At 52.5% G+C, this 18,337-nt stretch overlaps 1 protein-coding gene across 1 annotated transcript in view; it reads left to right on the forward strand.

Annotated features, from left to right (window-relative positions):
- The first annotated feature begins 2,047 nt into the window (after positions 1–2,047).
- FA2H (fatty acid 2-hydroxylase) overlaps positions 2,048–18,337 on the forward strand; it is a 66,168-nt gene continuing 49,878 nt past the window's right edge. The window contains exon 1 of the mRNA XM_038754332.1: positions 2,048–2,398. Coding sequence (XP_038610260.1) covers positions 2,048–2,398 — 351 coding nt within the window. The remainder of the gene's footprint in view (positions 2,399–18,337) is intronic.

Raw genomic sequence — 18,337 nt, forward strand, 5'->3', positions numbered from 1 at the left:
ATACGACTGATTGATTGTGTCGGGCGGGCGGCGCTATGCAAATGAGGGGGGTGTGCAGACGAGCAGGTGTGCGTCCACTGTCCTCTGCACACAGTAAGCGCTCAATAAATACGATTGATTGATTGATGGTGTCGGGCGGGCGGTGTCCAATGGGCGGGGCTATGCAGATGAGCGGGGTGGGGCGGGCGGGCGGTGTCCAATGGGCGGGCGGGAGGGCGGGGCCGTGCAGACGAGCAGGTGTGCGTTCACTGTCCTCCGCACACAGTAAGCGCTTAATAAATACGATTGATTGATTGATGGTGTCGGGCGGGCGGTGTCCAATGGGCGGAGCTATGCAGATGAGCGGGAGTTGGGCGGGCGGGCGGCGTCCAATGGGCGGGCGGGAGGGCGGGGCTGTGCAGACGAGCAGGTGTGCGTCCACTGTCCTCCGCACACAGTAAGCGCTTAATAAATACGATTGATTGATTGATGGTGTCGGGCGGGCGGTGTCCAATGGGCGGAGCTATGCAGATGAGCGGGAGTTGGGCGGGCGGGCGGCGTCCAATGGGCGGGCGGGAGGGCGGGGCTGTGCAGACGAGCAGGTGTGCGTCCACTGTCCTCTGCACACAGTAAGCGCTCAATAAATACGATTGATTGATTGATGGATGTGCCGGGCGGGCGGTGTCCAATGGGCGCGGTTATGCAGATGAGCGGGGGGTGCCGGGCGGGCGGTGTCCAATGGGCGCGGCTATGCAGATGAGCGGGAGTGTGCCGGGCGGGCGGTGTCCAATGGGCGGGCGGGAGGGCGTGGCTGTGCAGACGAGAAGGTGTGCGTCCACTGTCCTCCGCACACAGTAAGCGCTCAATAAATACGATTGACTGATTGACTGATGGTGTCGGGCGGGCGGTGTCCAATGGGCGGAGCTATGCAGATGAGCGGGGGGGTGCCGGGCGTCCAATGGGCGGGCGGGAGGGCGTGGCTGTGCAGACGAGCAGCTGTGCGTCCACTGTCCTCTGCCCACAGTAAGCGCTCAATAAATACGATCGATTGATTGATGTGTCGGGCGGGCGGTGTCCAATGGGCGGGGCTATGCAGATGAGCGGGGGTGTGCCGGGCGGGCGGTGTCCAATGGGCGGGCGGGAGGGCGTGGCTGTACAGACGAGCAGGTGTGCGTCCACTGTCCTCTGCCCACAGTAAGCGCTCAATAAGTACGATTGAGTGATTGACTGATGGTGTCGGGCGGGCGGTGTCCAATGGGCGCGGCTATGCAGATGAGCGGGAGTGTCCAATGGGCGGGGCTATGCAGATGAGTGGGGGTGGGGCGGGAGGGCGGGGCCGTGCAGACGAACAGGTGTGCGTCCATTGTCCTCTGCCCACAGTAAGCGCTCAATAAATACGATTGAGTGATTGATTGATGGTGTCCAATGGGCGGGGCTATGCAGATGAGCGGGTGTGTCCCGGGCGTCCAATGGGCGGGCGGGAGGGCGTGGCTGTGCAGACGAGCAGGTATGCATCCACTGTCCTCTGCCCACAGTAAGCGCTCAATAAATACGATCGATTGATTGATGTGTCGGGCGGGCGGTGTCCAATGGGCGGGGCTATGCAGATGAGCGGGGGGGTGCCGGGCGGGCGGTGTCCAATGGGCGGGCGGGAGGGCGTGGCTGTACAGACGAGCAGGTGTGCGTCCACTGTCCTCTGCCCACAGTAAGCGCTCAATAAATACGATTGATTGATTGATTGATTGATTGATAGATTGATTGATGGTTTCGGGCGGTTGGTGTCCAATGGGCGGAGCTATGCAGATGAGCGGGGGTGTGCCGGGCGGGCGGGCGGTGTCCAATGGGCGCGGCCATGCAGATGAGCGGGAGTGTCCAATGGGCGGGGCTATGCAGATGAGCGGGAGGGCGTGGCCGTGCATCCGAGCAGGTGTGCGTCCACTGTCCTCTGCCCACAGTAAGCGCTCAATAAGTACGATTGAGTGATTGATTGATGGTGTCCAATGGGCGCGGCTATGCAGATGAGAGGGCGTGCGGCGTCCAATGGGCGGGCGGGAGGGCGTGGCCGCGCATGGGAGCAGGTGTGTGTCGGCGCGGGCGGTCGGGGCGTCGGGAGAGCGGCGCGGCGCGGAGCGGGGTGCGGAGCGGGGTCCGAGCGATGGGTCCGCCGGGTCCGTCGTCGTTCTCGCTGTCGGAGGTGCGGCGGCGCTGCGCGGGCGGGGCCTGCTGGGTGCGGCTGGGCCCCAGGCTGTACGACCTGAGCGGCTTCGTGCGCAGCCACCCGGGCGGGGAGCAGCTGCTCCGGGCCCGCGCCGGCGCCGACGTCAGCGCCGACCTGGCCGGCCCGCCCCACCGACACTCGCTGAACGCCCGGCGGTGGCTCGAGCACTACTACGTCGGGGAACTCCGGGGCCACGCGACGGTAAGCCCGCCCGCCCGTCCGTCCGCCCGCCCGCCCGTCCGTCCGCCCGTCCGTCCGCCCGCCGCCTTATCATCACGAGGCCATGCCTTCGGCCCCCACCGTGTGCAAAGCGCTGTTCTAAGCGCTGGGGGGATAGAATGTGATCAAGTTGTCCCACGTGGGGCCCACGGTCTTCATCCCCATTTTACAGATGAGGGAACCGAGGCTCAGAGAAGAATAATGGTGGTATTTGTTAAGCGCTTACCATGTGCAGAGCACCGCTCTAAGCGCCGGGGGGAACACAAGGAGATGAGGTTGACCCGTGTGGGGCCCACGGGCTTCATCCCCGTTTGACAGATGAGGGAACTGAGGCTCAGAGAATAATGGTAATAATGGTGGTGTTTGTTAATAATAATAATGGCATTTGTTAAGCGCTTACTATGTGCGAAGCACTGGTCTAAGCGCTGGGGGGGATACAGGGTGATCAGTTTGTCCCGCATGGGGCTCGCAGTCATAATCCCCATTTTACAGATGAGGTAACTGAGGCTCAGAGAAGTGAAGTGACTTGCCCGAGGTCACACGGCAGACGTGGCGGAGTCGGGATTCGAACCCATGACCTCTGACTCCAGAGCCCGGGCTCTTTCCACTGAGCCACGCTACTATGTGCAAAGCACCGTTCTAAGCGCCGGGGGGAACACAAGGAGATGAGGTTGACCCGTGTGGGGCCCACGGGCTTCATCCCCGTTTGACAGATGAGGGAACTGAGGCTCAGAGAATAATAATAATAATGGTGGTATTTGTTAATAATAATGATGGCATTTGTTAAGCGCTTACTATGTGCAAAGCACTGGTCTAATAATAATAATAACGGCATTTATTAAGCGCTTACTATGCGCAAAGCACTGTTCTAAGCGCTGGGGGGATACAAGGTGATCAGTTTGTCCCGCATGGGGCTCGCAGTCATAATCCCCATTTTACAGATGAGGTAACTGAGGCTCAGAGAAGTGAAGTGACTTGCCCAAGGTCACACAGCAGACATGTGGCGGAGCCGGGATTTGAATCCTTGACCTCCGACTCCAAAGCCCGGGCTCTTTCCACTGAGCCACGCTGCTTCGCGCCGGGGGGAGCACAAGGAGATGAGGTTGGCCCGTGTGGGGCCCACGGTCTTCATCCCCATTTGACAGATGAGGGAACTGAGGCTCAGAGAATAATAATAATAATGGTGGTGTTTATGCGCTTACTATGTGCAAAGCACCGGTCTAAGCGCCGGGGGGAACACAAGGAGATGAGGTTGACCCGTGTGGGGCCCACGGTCTTCATCCCCGTTTTTACAGATGAGGGAACTGAGGCTCAGAGAATAATAATAATAGTGGTGGTATTTGTTAATAATAATGATGGCATTTGTTAAGCGCTTACTATGTGCAAAGCACTGTTCTAAGCGCTGGGGGGGATGCAAAGTGATCAGGTTGTCCCATGTGGGGTTCACAGTCTTAATCCCCATTTGACAGATGAGGGAACTGGGGCCCCGAGAAGTTAAGTGACTTGCCCAAGGTCACACAGCAGACGTGGCGGAGTCGGGATTCGAACCCGTGACCTCTGACTCCAAAGCCCGGGCTCTTTCCACTGAGCCACGCTACTGTGTGCAAAGCACCGTTCTAAGCGCCGGGGGACCCGTGTGGGGCCCACGGTCTTCATCCCCGTTTTACAGATGAGGGAACTGAGGCTCAGAGAATAATAATAATAATGGTGGTATTTGTTAAGCGCTATGTGCAAAGTACTGTTCTAAGTGCCGGGGGGAACACAAGGAGATGAGGTTGACCCGTGTGGAGCCCACAGTCTTCATCCCCGTTTTACAGATGAGGGAACTGAGGCTCAGAGAATAATGATAATAATGGTGGTATTTGTTAATAATAATGATGGCATTTGTTAAGCGCTTACTATGTGCAAAGCACTGTTCTAAGCGCTGGGGGGGATGCAAAGTGATCAGGTTGTCCCATGTGGGGTTCACAGTCTTAATCCCCATTTGACAGATGAGGGAACTGGGGCCCCGAGAAGTTAAGTGACTTGCCCAAGGTCACACAGCAGACGTGGCGGAATCGGGATTCGAACCCATGACCTCTGACTCCAAAGCCCGGGCTCTTTCCACTGAGCCACGCTACTATGTGCAAAGCACCGTTCTAAGCGCCGGGGGGAACACAAGGAGATGAGGTTGACCCGTGTGGGGCCCACGGTCTTCATCCCCATTTTTACAGATGAGGGAACTGAGGCTCAGAGAATAATGATAATAATGGTGGTGTTTGTTAAGCGCTTACTATGTGCAAAGCACTGGTCTAAGCGCCGGGGGGGAACACAAGGAGATGAGGTTGACCCGTGTGGGGCCCACGGTCTTCATCCCCGTTTTTACAGATGAGGGAACTGAGACTCAGAGAATAATAATAATAATAATAATAATAATAATAATAATAATAATAGTGGTATTTGTTAAGCGCTTACTATGTGCAAAGCGCTGTTCTAAGCGCCGGGGGGAACACAAGGAGATGAGGTTGACCCGTGTGGGGCCCACGGTCTTCATCCCCGTTTTACAGATGAGGGAACTGAGGCTCAGAGAATAATAATAATAATGGTGGTATTTGTTAAGCGCTTACTATGTGCAAAGCGCTGGTCTAAGCGCCGGGGGGAACACAAGGAGATGAGGTTGACCCGTGTGGGGCCCACAGTCTTCATCCCCATTTGACAGATGAGGGAACTGAAGCTCAGAGAAGGGAAGCGACTTGCCCAAGGTCACACAGCAGACTTGTGGGGGAGCCGGGATTCGAACCCATGACCTCTGACTCCCAAGCCCGGGCTTTTTCCACTGAGCCACGCAGCCTTATTTCACTTGCACATATCTATTCCGCTTATTTCAGACCGTTCATGTGTGTGGTTTGCTCGTCCGCCTCCACATTCTATCGATCAATCAATACGATTGAATGAATGAATGGATACTAAGCGCTTGGGAAGTCCAAGTTGGCAACACAGACGGTCCCTACCCAACAGCGGGCTCACAGTCTAGAAGGGGGAGACAAACAACAAAACCGAACATATTAACAAAATAAAATAACTGGAATAGATATGTACAAGTAAAATAAATAAATAATCAATCAATCAACCGTATTTATTGAGCGCTTACTGTGTGCAGAGCACTGGACTAAGCGCTTGGGAAGTACAAGTTGGCAACATCTAGAGACGGTCCCTACCCGACAGCGGGCTCACGGTCTAGAAGGGGGAGACAGAGAACAAAACCGAACATATTAACAAAATAAAATAACTAGAATAGATATGCACAGAAAAATAAATAATCAATCAATCACTTGTAGTTATTGAGCAATTACTGTGTGCATAGCACTGGACTAAGCGCTTGGGAAGTCCAAAGACAGTCCCTACCCAACAGCGGGCTCACAGTCTAGAAGGGGGAGAGAGAAAACAAAACCAAACGTATTAACAAAATAAAACAATTAGAATAGATATGTACAAGTAAAATAAATAAATAAATAATCAACCAATCGTATTTATTGAGCGCTTACTGTGTGCAGAGCACTGGACTAAGCGCTTGGGAAGTCCAAGTTGGAGACATCTAGAGACGGTCCCTACCTAACAGTGAGGTCCCAGTCTACAAGGGGGAGACAGAGAACAAAACAAAACATATTAACAAAATAAAATAATTAGAATAGATATGTACAAGTAAAATAAATAAATAATCAATCAATCAATCGTATTTATTGAGCGCTTACTGTGTGCAGAGCACTGGACTAAGCGCTTGGGAAGTATAAGTTGGCAACATAGAGAGACGGTCCCTACCCAACAGTGGGCTCTCAGTCTAGAAGGGGGAGACAGAGAACAAAACCAAACATATTAACAAAATAAAATAAGTAGACTAGATATGTACAAGTAAAATAAATAAATAAATAGAGTAATAAATATGTACAAGCATATATACATATATACAGGTGCTGAGGGGAAGGGAAGGAGGTAAGACGAGCCCGCTGGTGGGTAGGGACCGTCTCTAGATGTTGCCAACTTGTCCTTCCCAAGCGCTTAGTCCAGTGCTCTGCACACAGTAAGCGCTCAATAAATACGATTGAATGAATGAATGAATGAAAATGACGGTGGTATCCGTCGAGCTCTGGGCGGAGCGCTGGACTAAGCGCTTGGGAAGGACAAGCTGGCAATTTATAGAGCCGGTCCCTAATAATAATGATGGCATTTAGTAAGCGCTTACTAGGTGCAAAGTACTGTCCTAAGCGCTGTTACAAGGTGATAGGTTGGGCCCACGGGGGGCTCGCAGGCTTCATCCCCATTTGACAGGTGAGGGAACTGAGACCCGGAGAAGTGAAGTGACTTGCCCGAGGTCACACAGCTGACAATTGGCGGAGCCGGGATTTAATAATAATAATACTAATGGCATTTGCTAAGCGCTTACTATGTGCAAAGCACTGTTCTAAGCGCTGGGGAGGATACGAGGGGATCAGGTTGTCCCACGTGAGACTCAGAGTCTTCGTCCCCGTTTTACAGATGAGAGAACTGAGGCCCAGAGAATAATAATAATAATAATAATAGCATTTATTAAGTGCTTACTATGTGCAAAGCACTGTTCTAAGTGCTGGGGAGGTTACAAGGTGATCAGTTTGTCCCACGGGGGGCTCACAGTCAATCCCTATTTTCCAGATGAGGTAAATGAGGCGCAGTGAAGTGAAGTGACTTGCCCAAAGTTACACAGCTGACAGTTGGCGGAGCCGGGATTTGAACCCATGACCTCTGACTCCAAATAATAATAATAGCATTTATTAAGCGCTTACTATGTGCAAAGCACTGTTCTAAGCGCTGGGTAGGTTACAAGGTGATCAGTTTGTCCCACGGGGGGCTCACAGTCAATCCCCACTTTCCAGATGAGGGAACTGAGGCGCAGAGAAGTGAAGTGACTTGCCCAAAGTCACACAGCTGACAGTTGGCGGAGCCGGGATTTGAACGCATGACCTCTGACTCCCAAGCCCGGGCTCTTTCCACTGAGCCACACTGCTTCTCCGCACACCGTACCTTCCTAAGCATTGGGGTAGATTTAAGAAAATCAGGCCGGACAGCGTCCCTGTCCCACACTGGAGGCAGGATTGTAGGCTAGAATAGATACTACCTACCTGATAATAATAACGATGGCATTTATTAAGCGCTTACTATGTGCAGAGCACTGTTCTAAGCGTCTACTTCTACTGCTGTGGCTTGGTGCAGGGACTATTTCTGTGCAAGGCCTGGGCTAGAATAGATACCGCTAGTTCTGCGTTTACTCCTCCTCCTCCTGCAAAGCCCAGGCTCTGACCGGCTGCGGGAGGAAGACAGGAGCAGCGCCAAAGCTCCTGGGTTTGGTCGCTTTTGGACACCCTAGTAATAATAATGGCATTTGTTAAGCGCTTCCTAGGTGCCAGGCCATGTACTAAGCTCCCTGGTGGATTCAATCAAACCTGTCTCACGTGGGGGTGACAACTTGTAGTTCCCAAGCACGTAGTACAGTGCTCTGCACACAGTAAGCGCTCAATAAATACAATTGATTGAAGCAGTGTTTTAAGCGCTAGTGTCATATATACACCTGTATTATATGTATATATGTTTGTACATATTTATTACTCTACTTTTTATTTATTTATTTATTTTATTTGTACATATCTATTCTATTTATTTTGTTGGTATGTTTGGTTTTGTTCTCTGTCTCCCCCTTTTAGACTGTGAGCCCACTGTTGGGTAGGGACTGTCTCTACGTGTTGCCAATTTGTACTTCCCAGGCGCTTAGTACAGTGCTCTGCACATAGTAAGCGCTCAGTAAATACGATTGATGATGATGATGATGATTCGGGGCTCATTAGATAGTCACCTGACCCTCCCAGGACCACCCCCTCCTTTTCCCCGAATAATAATAATGGTGCTATTTGTTAAGCGCTTACTATGTGTTCTAAGCGCTTGGGGGATACAAAGGAATCAGGTTGTCCCACGTGAGAGAAGTGAAGTGACTGGCCCAATGCCACATAGCGGACAAGTGGCAGAGCAGAATTATTCATTCATTCAGTCGTATTTATTGAGCGCTTACTGTGTGCAGAGCACTGGACTAAGCTCAGGCCCTTCTGATTCCCAAGCTCTTTCCACTGAGCCAAGCTGCACAGGCCCATTCGGGTCCCCCCCACCCACCTTAATAATAATGATGATGGCATCTTTTAAGCGCTTACTGTGCGCCAAACACTGTTCATTCATTCAATCTTATTTATTGAGTGTTTACAGTGTGCTGAGCACTGTACTAAGTGCTTGCTTGGAAAGTACAATTTGGCAATACGGCTCTCAAGAAATACGATTGAATAAATGAATGTTACTTAGAACGGTGCTTGGCACATAGTAAGCACTTAAATACTATCATCATCGTCTTCAATAGAGAGTAGACAATCCCTACCCAACAGGCTCACTGTTCGAAGCGCTTTGGGGGTGATGATGGTATTTGTTAAGTGCTTACTATGTGCCAAGCACTGTTGTAAGTGCTGGAGATACCACGTTATCAGGTTGTCCCACTTGGGGCTCACAGTCTTAATCCCCATTTTACAGGGGAGGGGAACTGAGGGATGGAGAAGGGAAGTGACGACCAAAGTCACACAGCTGAAAAGTGACGAGTTGGGATTCGAACCCACGATCCCTGACTCCCAAACTGGTGCTCTAGCCACTGTGCCGTGCTGCTTCCCACCTCTCCGCCCACCCCCTTCGCCGACTTCCCTGTTCCTTACCCGTCCCTCCCAGGTGAACCATCATTCTCTTCTGCTCACCTGTCCAAGAATAATAATAATAAATAATCTTTTTTTTGTTAAGCATATGCTCACCTGTCCCCTCCAGGAATAATAAGAATAATGATCGTGGTTTTTTTAAGCGTTTACTATGTGCCCAGAGCTGTGCTAAACGCTGAGGTAGACACGAGATAATCTGGTTGGACACAGTCCCTGTCCCCTGTGGGGCTCACAGTCCTTAATCCCCATTTTACAGATGGGAGAACTGAGGCACAGAGAAGTAAAGTGACTTGCCCAGGGTGACATAGCAGACAAGTGGCAGAGTTGGAACTAGAACCCGTAACCTTCCGAGTCCCAGGCCCGGGCTTCAGCCATTAGGCCATGCAGGAATGCTCAACCCTGCACACCTGATCCCACCAGCCCGGGTAATTCCTCTTCCCCATCTCCCTCTCTACATTCCCGGCCACTCCCGTCCGATTCTGTCCCGCCGGAGATCCCCCTCTCCTCCGGACAGGCCTCCAGGCTCTCCACCTTTTGAGTACTCTAGGTCCCGTGCCCCTACTTCATTGTCCTGCTTCCTCCCACCGGATTTAGATCCTTCTCTCCATCATCCTCCCTCTCGGGATCCTCTTCAGCGCTTAGTACGGCGGCTGGCACAAAGTGAGTGCTTAACAAATACCGTCATTGTTATTATTAATATTATCATCCTGCCCTTGTCACCGGACCTGCCCATTTCCGAGCCGACCCCGCTCCCCACGGCCAACCCTGAATCTGGCAACTCCCACCACTAGCCCACCCTGGTCACCGCAATCAATCAATCAATCAATCAATCGTATTTATTGAGCGCTTACTGTGTGCAGAGCACTGTACTAAGTGCTTGGGAAGTACAAGTTGGCAACATATAGAGACAGTCCCTACCCAACAGTGGGCGCACAGTCTAAAAGGGGGAGATCTAGTCTCTGATCTAATCCTCCCCCCACCTCCCGACCAAAAAAAGGCCATCAAAATCCTCCTCCCACACTTTCCCCGCTCCCTGTGGTCTCATCTGTCTCCGCCCTATGCCCTCTCACCTGCTTCCTCTCTCCCTCCCCCTGTACACCCCACACCCAGTCCCCAACCTGCCCTATCTCCTTTCCTGGGACCAGTTCCTGAAAGGTGCCCTCACGTAGTCAGCACTTAACAAATACTCTATTTATTTGTTACTCTATTTGTACAAATTTATTCTATTTATTTTATTTTGTTAATATGTTTTGTTTTGTGCTCTGTCTCCCCCTTCTAGACTGTAAGCCCACTGTTGGGAAGGGACCGTCTCTGTATGTTGCCAACTTGTACTTCCCAAGCGCTTAGTACAGTGCTCTGCACACAGTAAGCGCTCAATAAATACGATTGAATGAATGAATGAATAAGCTGGGCTGTCATTCAGTCATTCCAGTCATTCAGTCCCTGAGTTGGGACTTCCTGCTGGAAACCCGTCCCCACCCGTGCAGGGTCTCTGTTTTGCTGTGGTTGGTGTTTCTGGGAGGTGCGCTTTTGGACTGAAGCTCAATAGAGCACCCGGGCGAGGCCTGGGGGCTCCTTTTCCAGGGAGTCTGGGAGTAATAATAATAATGATGGTATTTGTTAAGCACTTACTATGTGCAAAGCACTGTTCTAAACGCTGGGGAGGTTACAAGGAGATCAGGTTGTCCCACGGGGGCTCATAGTTTTAATCTCCATTTTACAGATGAGGGAACTGAGGCCCACAGAAGTTAAATGACTTGCCCAAAGTCACACGGCTGACAGTTGGCGGAGTCGGAATTTGAACCCATGACCTCTGAGTCCAAAGCCCGGGCTCTTTCCACTGAGTCACGCTGCTTCTCCCTGCTCCCATCCCACTGCTGGGGGGGAGACTTCTCCGGGGCCTGGGCTGCTGTTTTGTTCGTGTTGTGGCTTCCCTTACCATTTCATTCATTCAGTCATTGTCATATTTATTGAGTGCTTACCGTGTGCAGAGCACTGTACTAAGCGCTTGGGAAGTACAAGTCGACAACGGGCTCACATCTAGAAGGGGGAAACAGAAAGCAAAACGAAACGTGGGCAGGTGTCAAAATTGTTAGAACAAATAGGATTAAAACTATACGCGCATCATTAACAAAATAGAATAGTAACGATGTACAGGTAAAATAGAGTAATAAGTCTGTACAAATATACAAGTGCTGTGGGGAGGGGAAGGAGGTAGGGTGGGGGGGATGGGGAGGAGGAGAGGGAAAAGGGGCTCAATCTGGGAAGGCCTCTTGGAGGAGGTGAGCTCTCATTTGTCAAGGAGATTGAGTCTCCTTGAGCCACAGGGGTGGTGGGTTCCCCTGGGCTTCCAGCTTTTGGGGCTTGACTTCTCCTAATAATAATAAATGTAGTGTTTAAGCACTTCCTATGTGCCAGGCACTGTGTGGGACTGTGTCCAGCCTGATTTGCTTGTATCCACCCCAGCAGTTAGTACACTGCCTGACACATATTAAGTGCTTAACTACCATTATTACTAGTATTATTATTACTAAGCGCTGGGGTGGAATCAAGCAGATTGGGTTGGGCACGGTCCCTGTCCTACGTGGGGTTTACAGCCTCAATCCCTGTTTTACAGATGAGGTAACTAAGGCACAGAGAAGTGAACTGACTTACTCAAGGTCACGCAACAGACAGGTGGTGGAGCTGGTATTAGAGCCCAGGTCCTTCTGATTTCCAGCCCCTCGCTCTGCTCACTAGACATATTGCTCATTCGCCCAGACCCGAGGGCCCCCGACCTGTCTGACCTGTTCCTCCTTGAAACTGCGGGCTGCTCCCAATCAATCAATCGTATTTATTGAGCGCTTACTGTGTGCCGAGCACTGTACTGAGCGCTTGGGAAGTACAAGTTGGCAACATATAGAGACAGTCCCTACCCAACAGTGGGCTCACAGTCTAGAAGAAAGGGCTCCCAAGCCCTTTCCCGCTCCTTTTCCCCCGTAAGAGAACAACTCCTTCTCACCCCCACGCTTCCCAATGGCTTCATCCCTGCCACCCCAAGCTTGACTAGGCCCCTGCCTGGGAAAGGGGGTCCTAGAGGCGCTCCCGGGGGTGAGCTGAGTCTGGGCTGTCCCAGGGCTTCCAGTTTAGGTCTATCTGCTCTGACCCCACTGTCCTGGGCTGAATCAGATCCCCAAACCCGCCCTCCAGACCAGGTGGTCCAAAGTGCCCCTCAGCCAGCCCCCAGAGAGTGGGCACTCACGATCCTCCCTTCAAAACCCTATTGAGAGCTCACCTCCTCCAGGAGGCCTTCCCAGACTGAGCCCCCTCCTTACCTCCTTCCCCTCCCCACAGCATCTGTTTATATGTATATATGTTTGTACAGGTTTATTACTGTATTTTACTTGTACATATTTAATTTATTTTATTTTGTTAATATGTTTTGTTGTGTCTCCCCCTTCTAGACTGTGAGCCCGCTGTTGGGTAGGGACCGTCTCTAGATGTTGCCAACTTGGACTTCCCAAGCCCTTAGTCCAGTGCTCTGCACGGTAAGTGTTCAATAAATACGATTGAATGAATGATCAGCCTCTCACTCCAGCCGCTGATTTCCCGCGGTGTCCATCCTCTCTCCACCTGCCTGTCCGAGAGCAGCTAGAAGGTGCTCAGGAGATGGAACATCCCAGTGAGAGGCTTGGACTGGACAAGTACAGTGCTAAGTACAGTACACTTAGTACAGTGCTAAGCGCTTAGTACAGTGCTGTGCACACAGTAAGTGCTCAATAAATCCGATTGATTGATTGACAAGGGTTCTCAGGATGCCACTGAGAGCAGCGAGGGACCCTCGGGCCCTGCCCTCCCCCAGCTGGCTCAGTCTGCTCTAGAAGGCCATCAGTTTGAGTTCCTTTCTGTGAAAGCAGTTCCTGGTGGAGCTGAGCAGCCTCCCCACCCTATGAGCTCTCCCCGGACCTGGGTTCTAATCCCAACTCCCCTACGTGTCTGCTGTGTGACCTTGGGCAAGGCACTTAACTTCTCTGTGCCTCAGTTGCCTCATCTGTAAAATGGAGATTAAGACTGTGAGCCCCATGAGGGACAGGGACTCTGTCCGACACGATTTGCTTTTATCCACCCCAGCGCTCAGAACAGTGTCTGGCACAGAGTAAGCTCTTAACAAATGCCACAGTTGGACTACAAGCTCAGTGTGGGCAAGGACTATGTCTGCCAGCTCTGTTGCATAATACTCCCCCAAGCACTTAAAACAGTGCTCTGCATGTAATAAGAGCTCAATAAATACCAGTGATGATTATTGGTGATCTGCCCTCCTCCTCTGGGATTTGCTACCCCACTGCTCAGTGTGACTCCGCTGGGGATTCCCTCCTGTCTGATTCCAGAAACCCCATCCACAAGGAGACTCAGCATCCAGGAACCCTCTTGGCCTTTTCCCAGCACGGGTTGGTAGTCAGAGGACCTAGGTTCTAATCCCAGCTCTGCCGGCTGCTTGCTGTGTGCCTATGGGCAAGTCACTTAATTTTTCTATGCCTCAGTTCCTCAACTCAATTGTTATGGGCAAGGAATATGTCTGCTAATTCTGTTGCACTCTCCCAATCACTTACTACAGTGCTCTGCACTAAGTGCTCAATAAATAAGATTGTAAAATGGGGCTTAAATACCTGTTCTCCTTCCTACTTACTGTGAACCCCATGCGGTACAGGAATTGTGTCCAACCTAATTAACTTGTGCCTACCCCGGCGGTGACAACAGTGCTTGTTGTATAGTAAGCACTTAGCAAATACCGTATATAAAAAAGAGGGAGCTGGACCCTAGTTTGAGCTAGGGAGGAGGAGGCAGAGAAGGAGGAGGAGGAAGTGATATGTGGTTTCTTCCCCGTTTCAGCGGGGGCTGGCCCTGGCTGCAGTCCTATCATCTTCCTCCTCTCCTCCCTCCAGGAATGAAGACTACTCTTAGTCCCGCTGGATCAAGACAGGGGTGGGAAGATCTGGACGGTTTGTCAAGGGGGAGGCAGGGCGCTTGGTCATTCTGGAGAGCAGTAACTCTGACCTACGGCAGGGCCCGGACAGGTGGACATCCCCAGTTTGGATGGAGAGGGCCAGATGACTCTACTTGGTCCTGGTCCTCAGAGCACATCTGGTTTCTGGGTGGGAGCATCAATTCCCCTCTGCTTCCCTCCTCCCACCCCCCCACCCCCGCCAGCCCCACCCCCTGCATACACACAGAACGAGTTGGATGGGTTTCAGTAAAGGAAAGTGGCTGAACCAACAGGTTCTCTCCCTGCTCCCAGCCTGTGACTCCGATACTCATTCAATCGTATTTATTGAGCGCTTGCCGTGTGCAGAGCACTGTACTAAGCGCTTGGGAAGTACAAGTTGGCAACATATAGCCCATCAACGGGCTCACAGTCTAGAAGGGGGAGACAGACAACAAAACAAAGCATGTGGACAGGTGTCAAGTCGTCAGAACAAATAGAAATAAAGCTAGATGCACATCATTAACAAATAAATAGAATAGTAAATATGTGCAAGTAAAATAGAGTAATAAATCTGTACAAGCATATATCCAGGTGCTGTGGGGAGGGGAAGGAGGTAGGGCGGGGGGGTGGGGGGGAGGAGAGGAAAAAGGGGCTCAGTCTGGGAAGGCCTCTTGGAGGAGGTGAGCTCTCAGTAGGGCTTTGAAGGGAGGAAGAGAGCTAGCTTGACGGATGTGTGGAGGGAGGGCATTCCAGCCTCTCTGCTTGAGCTGGAGAGAACCAGGGCTGATGTTCGGGCAAGAGTAGCCCTCCCTAGACTTGCTGCCCCTTGGCAGCCCTGGGCCTGGAGCCCAACCGCAGGGAAGGTGGGGGGAGGGAGAGTCAAGGGACCACCCACCAGCTGTGCCAGCACCAGCGAAGGGATCATATTCAGAGGGCAGGAAAGGGCTGGCATCCATCTTCGTTGAGGACCGATCAAGAGGAAACTGGTTTAAATTGCCACAGGAGGGATTTAGATTAGTGCCAAGTGACCCTGAGGTTTGGCTTGCCAAGGAAAGCTGTAGAGCTGCTTGCTATGGAGGTCGGCAAGCAGGGCCTTGCCTGCTGAGGGTGATGGAAGTGTGGGGCAGCCCAGAGAAAGGGAGGTTTAGCGATGGTCTCTCAAGTTCCTTCCGGGGGGCCAGGGACTGCAGAGCCAGGTGGGAACAGAGTTTATTCTCCCCGTGGTGGCCTGTTGCCTCCCTCCAAATGGGGGTTTTCAGGTTGGCAGGGAAGAGTCATCATGCACTGTAGTTTCTTACCAGTGGCAGGTGACCCTGGACAAGGGCAGGGCAGAGAGCTGGAATGGAAGCTTTGGGGAGTGGGCAGGGCAGGCTCAGCGGCACATCTCCTGATTTGGCTTTATCATTCTGCTTCTCTCTTGGGGTCAGGAGATGTCCTGTCCTCCAGGCCCCACCCTTTCTTCCCCTCATAGTGGGGCTCCCACCCCAGGCCTATCCTAGAGCATCTAGCTGTTTTCCACACTCCCGGCCCAATTGTGATCCCTCTTCCCCAGGGTAGGGTCCGATGAGATTCTCTCCAGCCCTTAGTCCCAGGAAAGGAAATTCCCCAACTTCTCTCGACGCTCACCCCAACGGGCAGTCACCCATCCGCTGCCTGGTTTTCTCTAGCTCCCACCCAACTTCCCATGATGGAGTGCCACGTCTCCCCCCGACCCCCTTCCTTGGGTTCAGGAGGCTTCCTAGGCCTTGGGGTATTTCTGGCTTCTGTCTGCATGTGAACCTGAAGCCCCTCTCACGCCAGGGCAGACAGCTTGGGTTGGCAGGGGGCAAGGGACCAGCCTGGTCCAAGGGCACAGCACAGCAAGGCCTTTAAAGAAAGATCCTGGAGCCAAGAGGAGCTGAGCTATACCTGCTCTCCGCTGCCCTTGGGTGAAAACTCCACCTCCGAGTCTCTGGCAAAACCCGCCAGACGCCTCCACCCGCACATTAGATGGGAGATCAGAAATCAGAGATCAGAGATCTGCCAGCCCTGGGGGAGCAAGTCTACAGCACCAGTGAAGCTTCTGGCTGATGAGGCACACGCTGCCGGGACTGCAGCGTAGCTCAGTGGAGAGAGCCCGGGCTTTGGAGTCAGAGGTCACGGGTTCAAATTCCGGCTCCGCCGATTGTCAGCTGTGTGACTTTGGGCAAGTCACTTCACTTCTCTGGGCCTCAGTTCCCTCATCTGTAAAATGGGGATGAAGACTGTGAGCCCCACGTGGGACAACCCGATCACCTTGTAACCTCCCCAGCGCTTAGAACAGTGCTTTGCACATAGTAAGCGCTTAATAAATGCCATTATTATTATTATTATTATTACTATTATTATTATTATTATTATGAGCCAAGTGGCCTCCGATGGCAAAATCGCTGAGGAGTTGGCAGCCAGGTGAGCGGAGAACCCATCTAGCACTTAGAACAGTGCCCAGCACTTAGAACAGTGCTTTGTACATGGTAAGCGCTTAACAAATACCATCATTATTATTATTTATTGTCTTGGCAGAATCTGCCTGCTTCTTGCTGTCCTGCTCTAACCCTCTCCCCTGGCAAATTGGCCCGGACCCTGGGTGCCTGGAGTGGGCTGGCCATAGGGAAGGGGAGGTTGGGTGGGGAGCATCCTACACGAGCCACTGGGACTCCCGGACTCCTCTTCCCACCTTGTCTGACCCAGAGCTGGAAACTCCTCCCACCACCTCCTCAGTTTCTCCTCTGACAACAGGAAGCTATCGGGTCAGTTCCCCTATCTACCTCTCCAGGGGGTCAGGGGTGCAGAGCCAGAGGGCAGAGGGTGGAATTTGGGGGAGAAAGGTAACTGGAATCTACAGATGAGCCCAAAACCTCATATCCTTAGCTTCGCGTGCTTCCCCTCCCTCCAAACCTTCGCCAGATCGGCTTATCAATAGCAGAATGGGCCAATTTGAGTTTCTTTCTTTCAACAATCCTTTCCCTTCCCCTGTGCCTTGGTGAAGGAGGTAACAAGCTGTGAGATGGAGAAGAGGAGGCAGAAGACGGACAAGCCAGGCATCTGGATAATCCACAGTCTGGGAGGTCTACTATGGATAGTCCCGGCTCCGCCACTTGTCTGCTGTGTGACCTTGGGCAAGTCACTTCACTCTCCATACCTCAAGTTCCCTGATCGGTAAAATGGGGATTTGAGACTGAGCCCCACGTAGGACAGGGACTCTGTCCAACCTGATTTGCTTGTATCCACCCCAGTACTTAGTACAATGCCTGGTACATAGTAAGTGCTTAACAAATACCATAATTATTGTTGTTATTCTAAAGGGGCATTGAAGTGGATTGGGGCTGGGAGCTCTGCCCCGGGATCCAGGGGGAGGAAGTTCTTCGATGTCAGTAGCGCTTCTCTGAGGAAAAGGTGACCTGACCTACCCCTAGAGGGGCATAAGGGTCAACTTCCAGGCTGCAGTGACGGGGAGGGAGGGCACAAACCTGGCTTCTGTCACCACACCTCCCCCCGCCCACCTCAGTGAGGGAGCAACCATTCAGGGCAGTGGACTTGGGAATGGCCACGGGGGCCGGGGTCAGCCGTGACCCTGAGCACTAGCTGATCAGAGGGATAGGTGCCACCTGAAATGGGGGGATCTGAAGATGGAGAGCAGGGGCAGGAGGCCCGAGGTCTGCGCTACTTCCAGGGCTGTGAAAGTCCCCCTCTTTCCGCGGGGCAAGGCGTCTGCATGTTCACTTATTGAAGCAAGCGTTAGCATGAACCTCCCTGCTGTCGGGGATAGCTGACTGTCAGAGTGGGTAGGAGGACCAGCTCTGGGGGAGTCTCCCTCCACAGACCAAGCAGCAGCCTTCAGGGCCAGGCCTGGATCTCCAGAACCGACCTTGGAACGGTGACCTCGCAGCCCAACCACCGTTCCTCGTCCAGTCCTCTGTGGGGGCGACGGGGGTAATCGAAAGACCTGAGGGAGAGGGAGAAGACGGGCAGCGGTCGCTCTCCCGAGACGGGCAGAGTGTGGGAGGGGCAGGAACCCTGGCCCAGCGGTGGGTTTGTCCGTGGGCTGTCCTTGAGTCACTCGGTTCGCTTGTCGCAGGGTCATATGAAGTCTCGGCCCCTTCTCTCTCCTGGGAAACTGCCAGCCAAGTGGAAATGTACCACAGAGCCCTCCGCCAGGGCCACCCAGGGGACCGGAACTAGAATTCTTTT

This window comes from Tachyglossus aculeatus, chromosome 11, assembly GCF_015852505.1.
Source record: "Tachyglossus aculeatus isolate mTacAcu1 chromosome 11, mTacAcu1.pri, whole genome shotgun sequence".
NCBI lineage: Eukaryota > Metazoa > Chordata > Mammalia > Monotremata > Tachyglossidae > Tachyglossus > Tachyglossus aculeatus.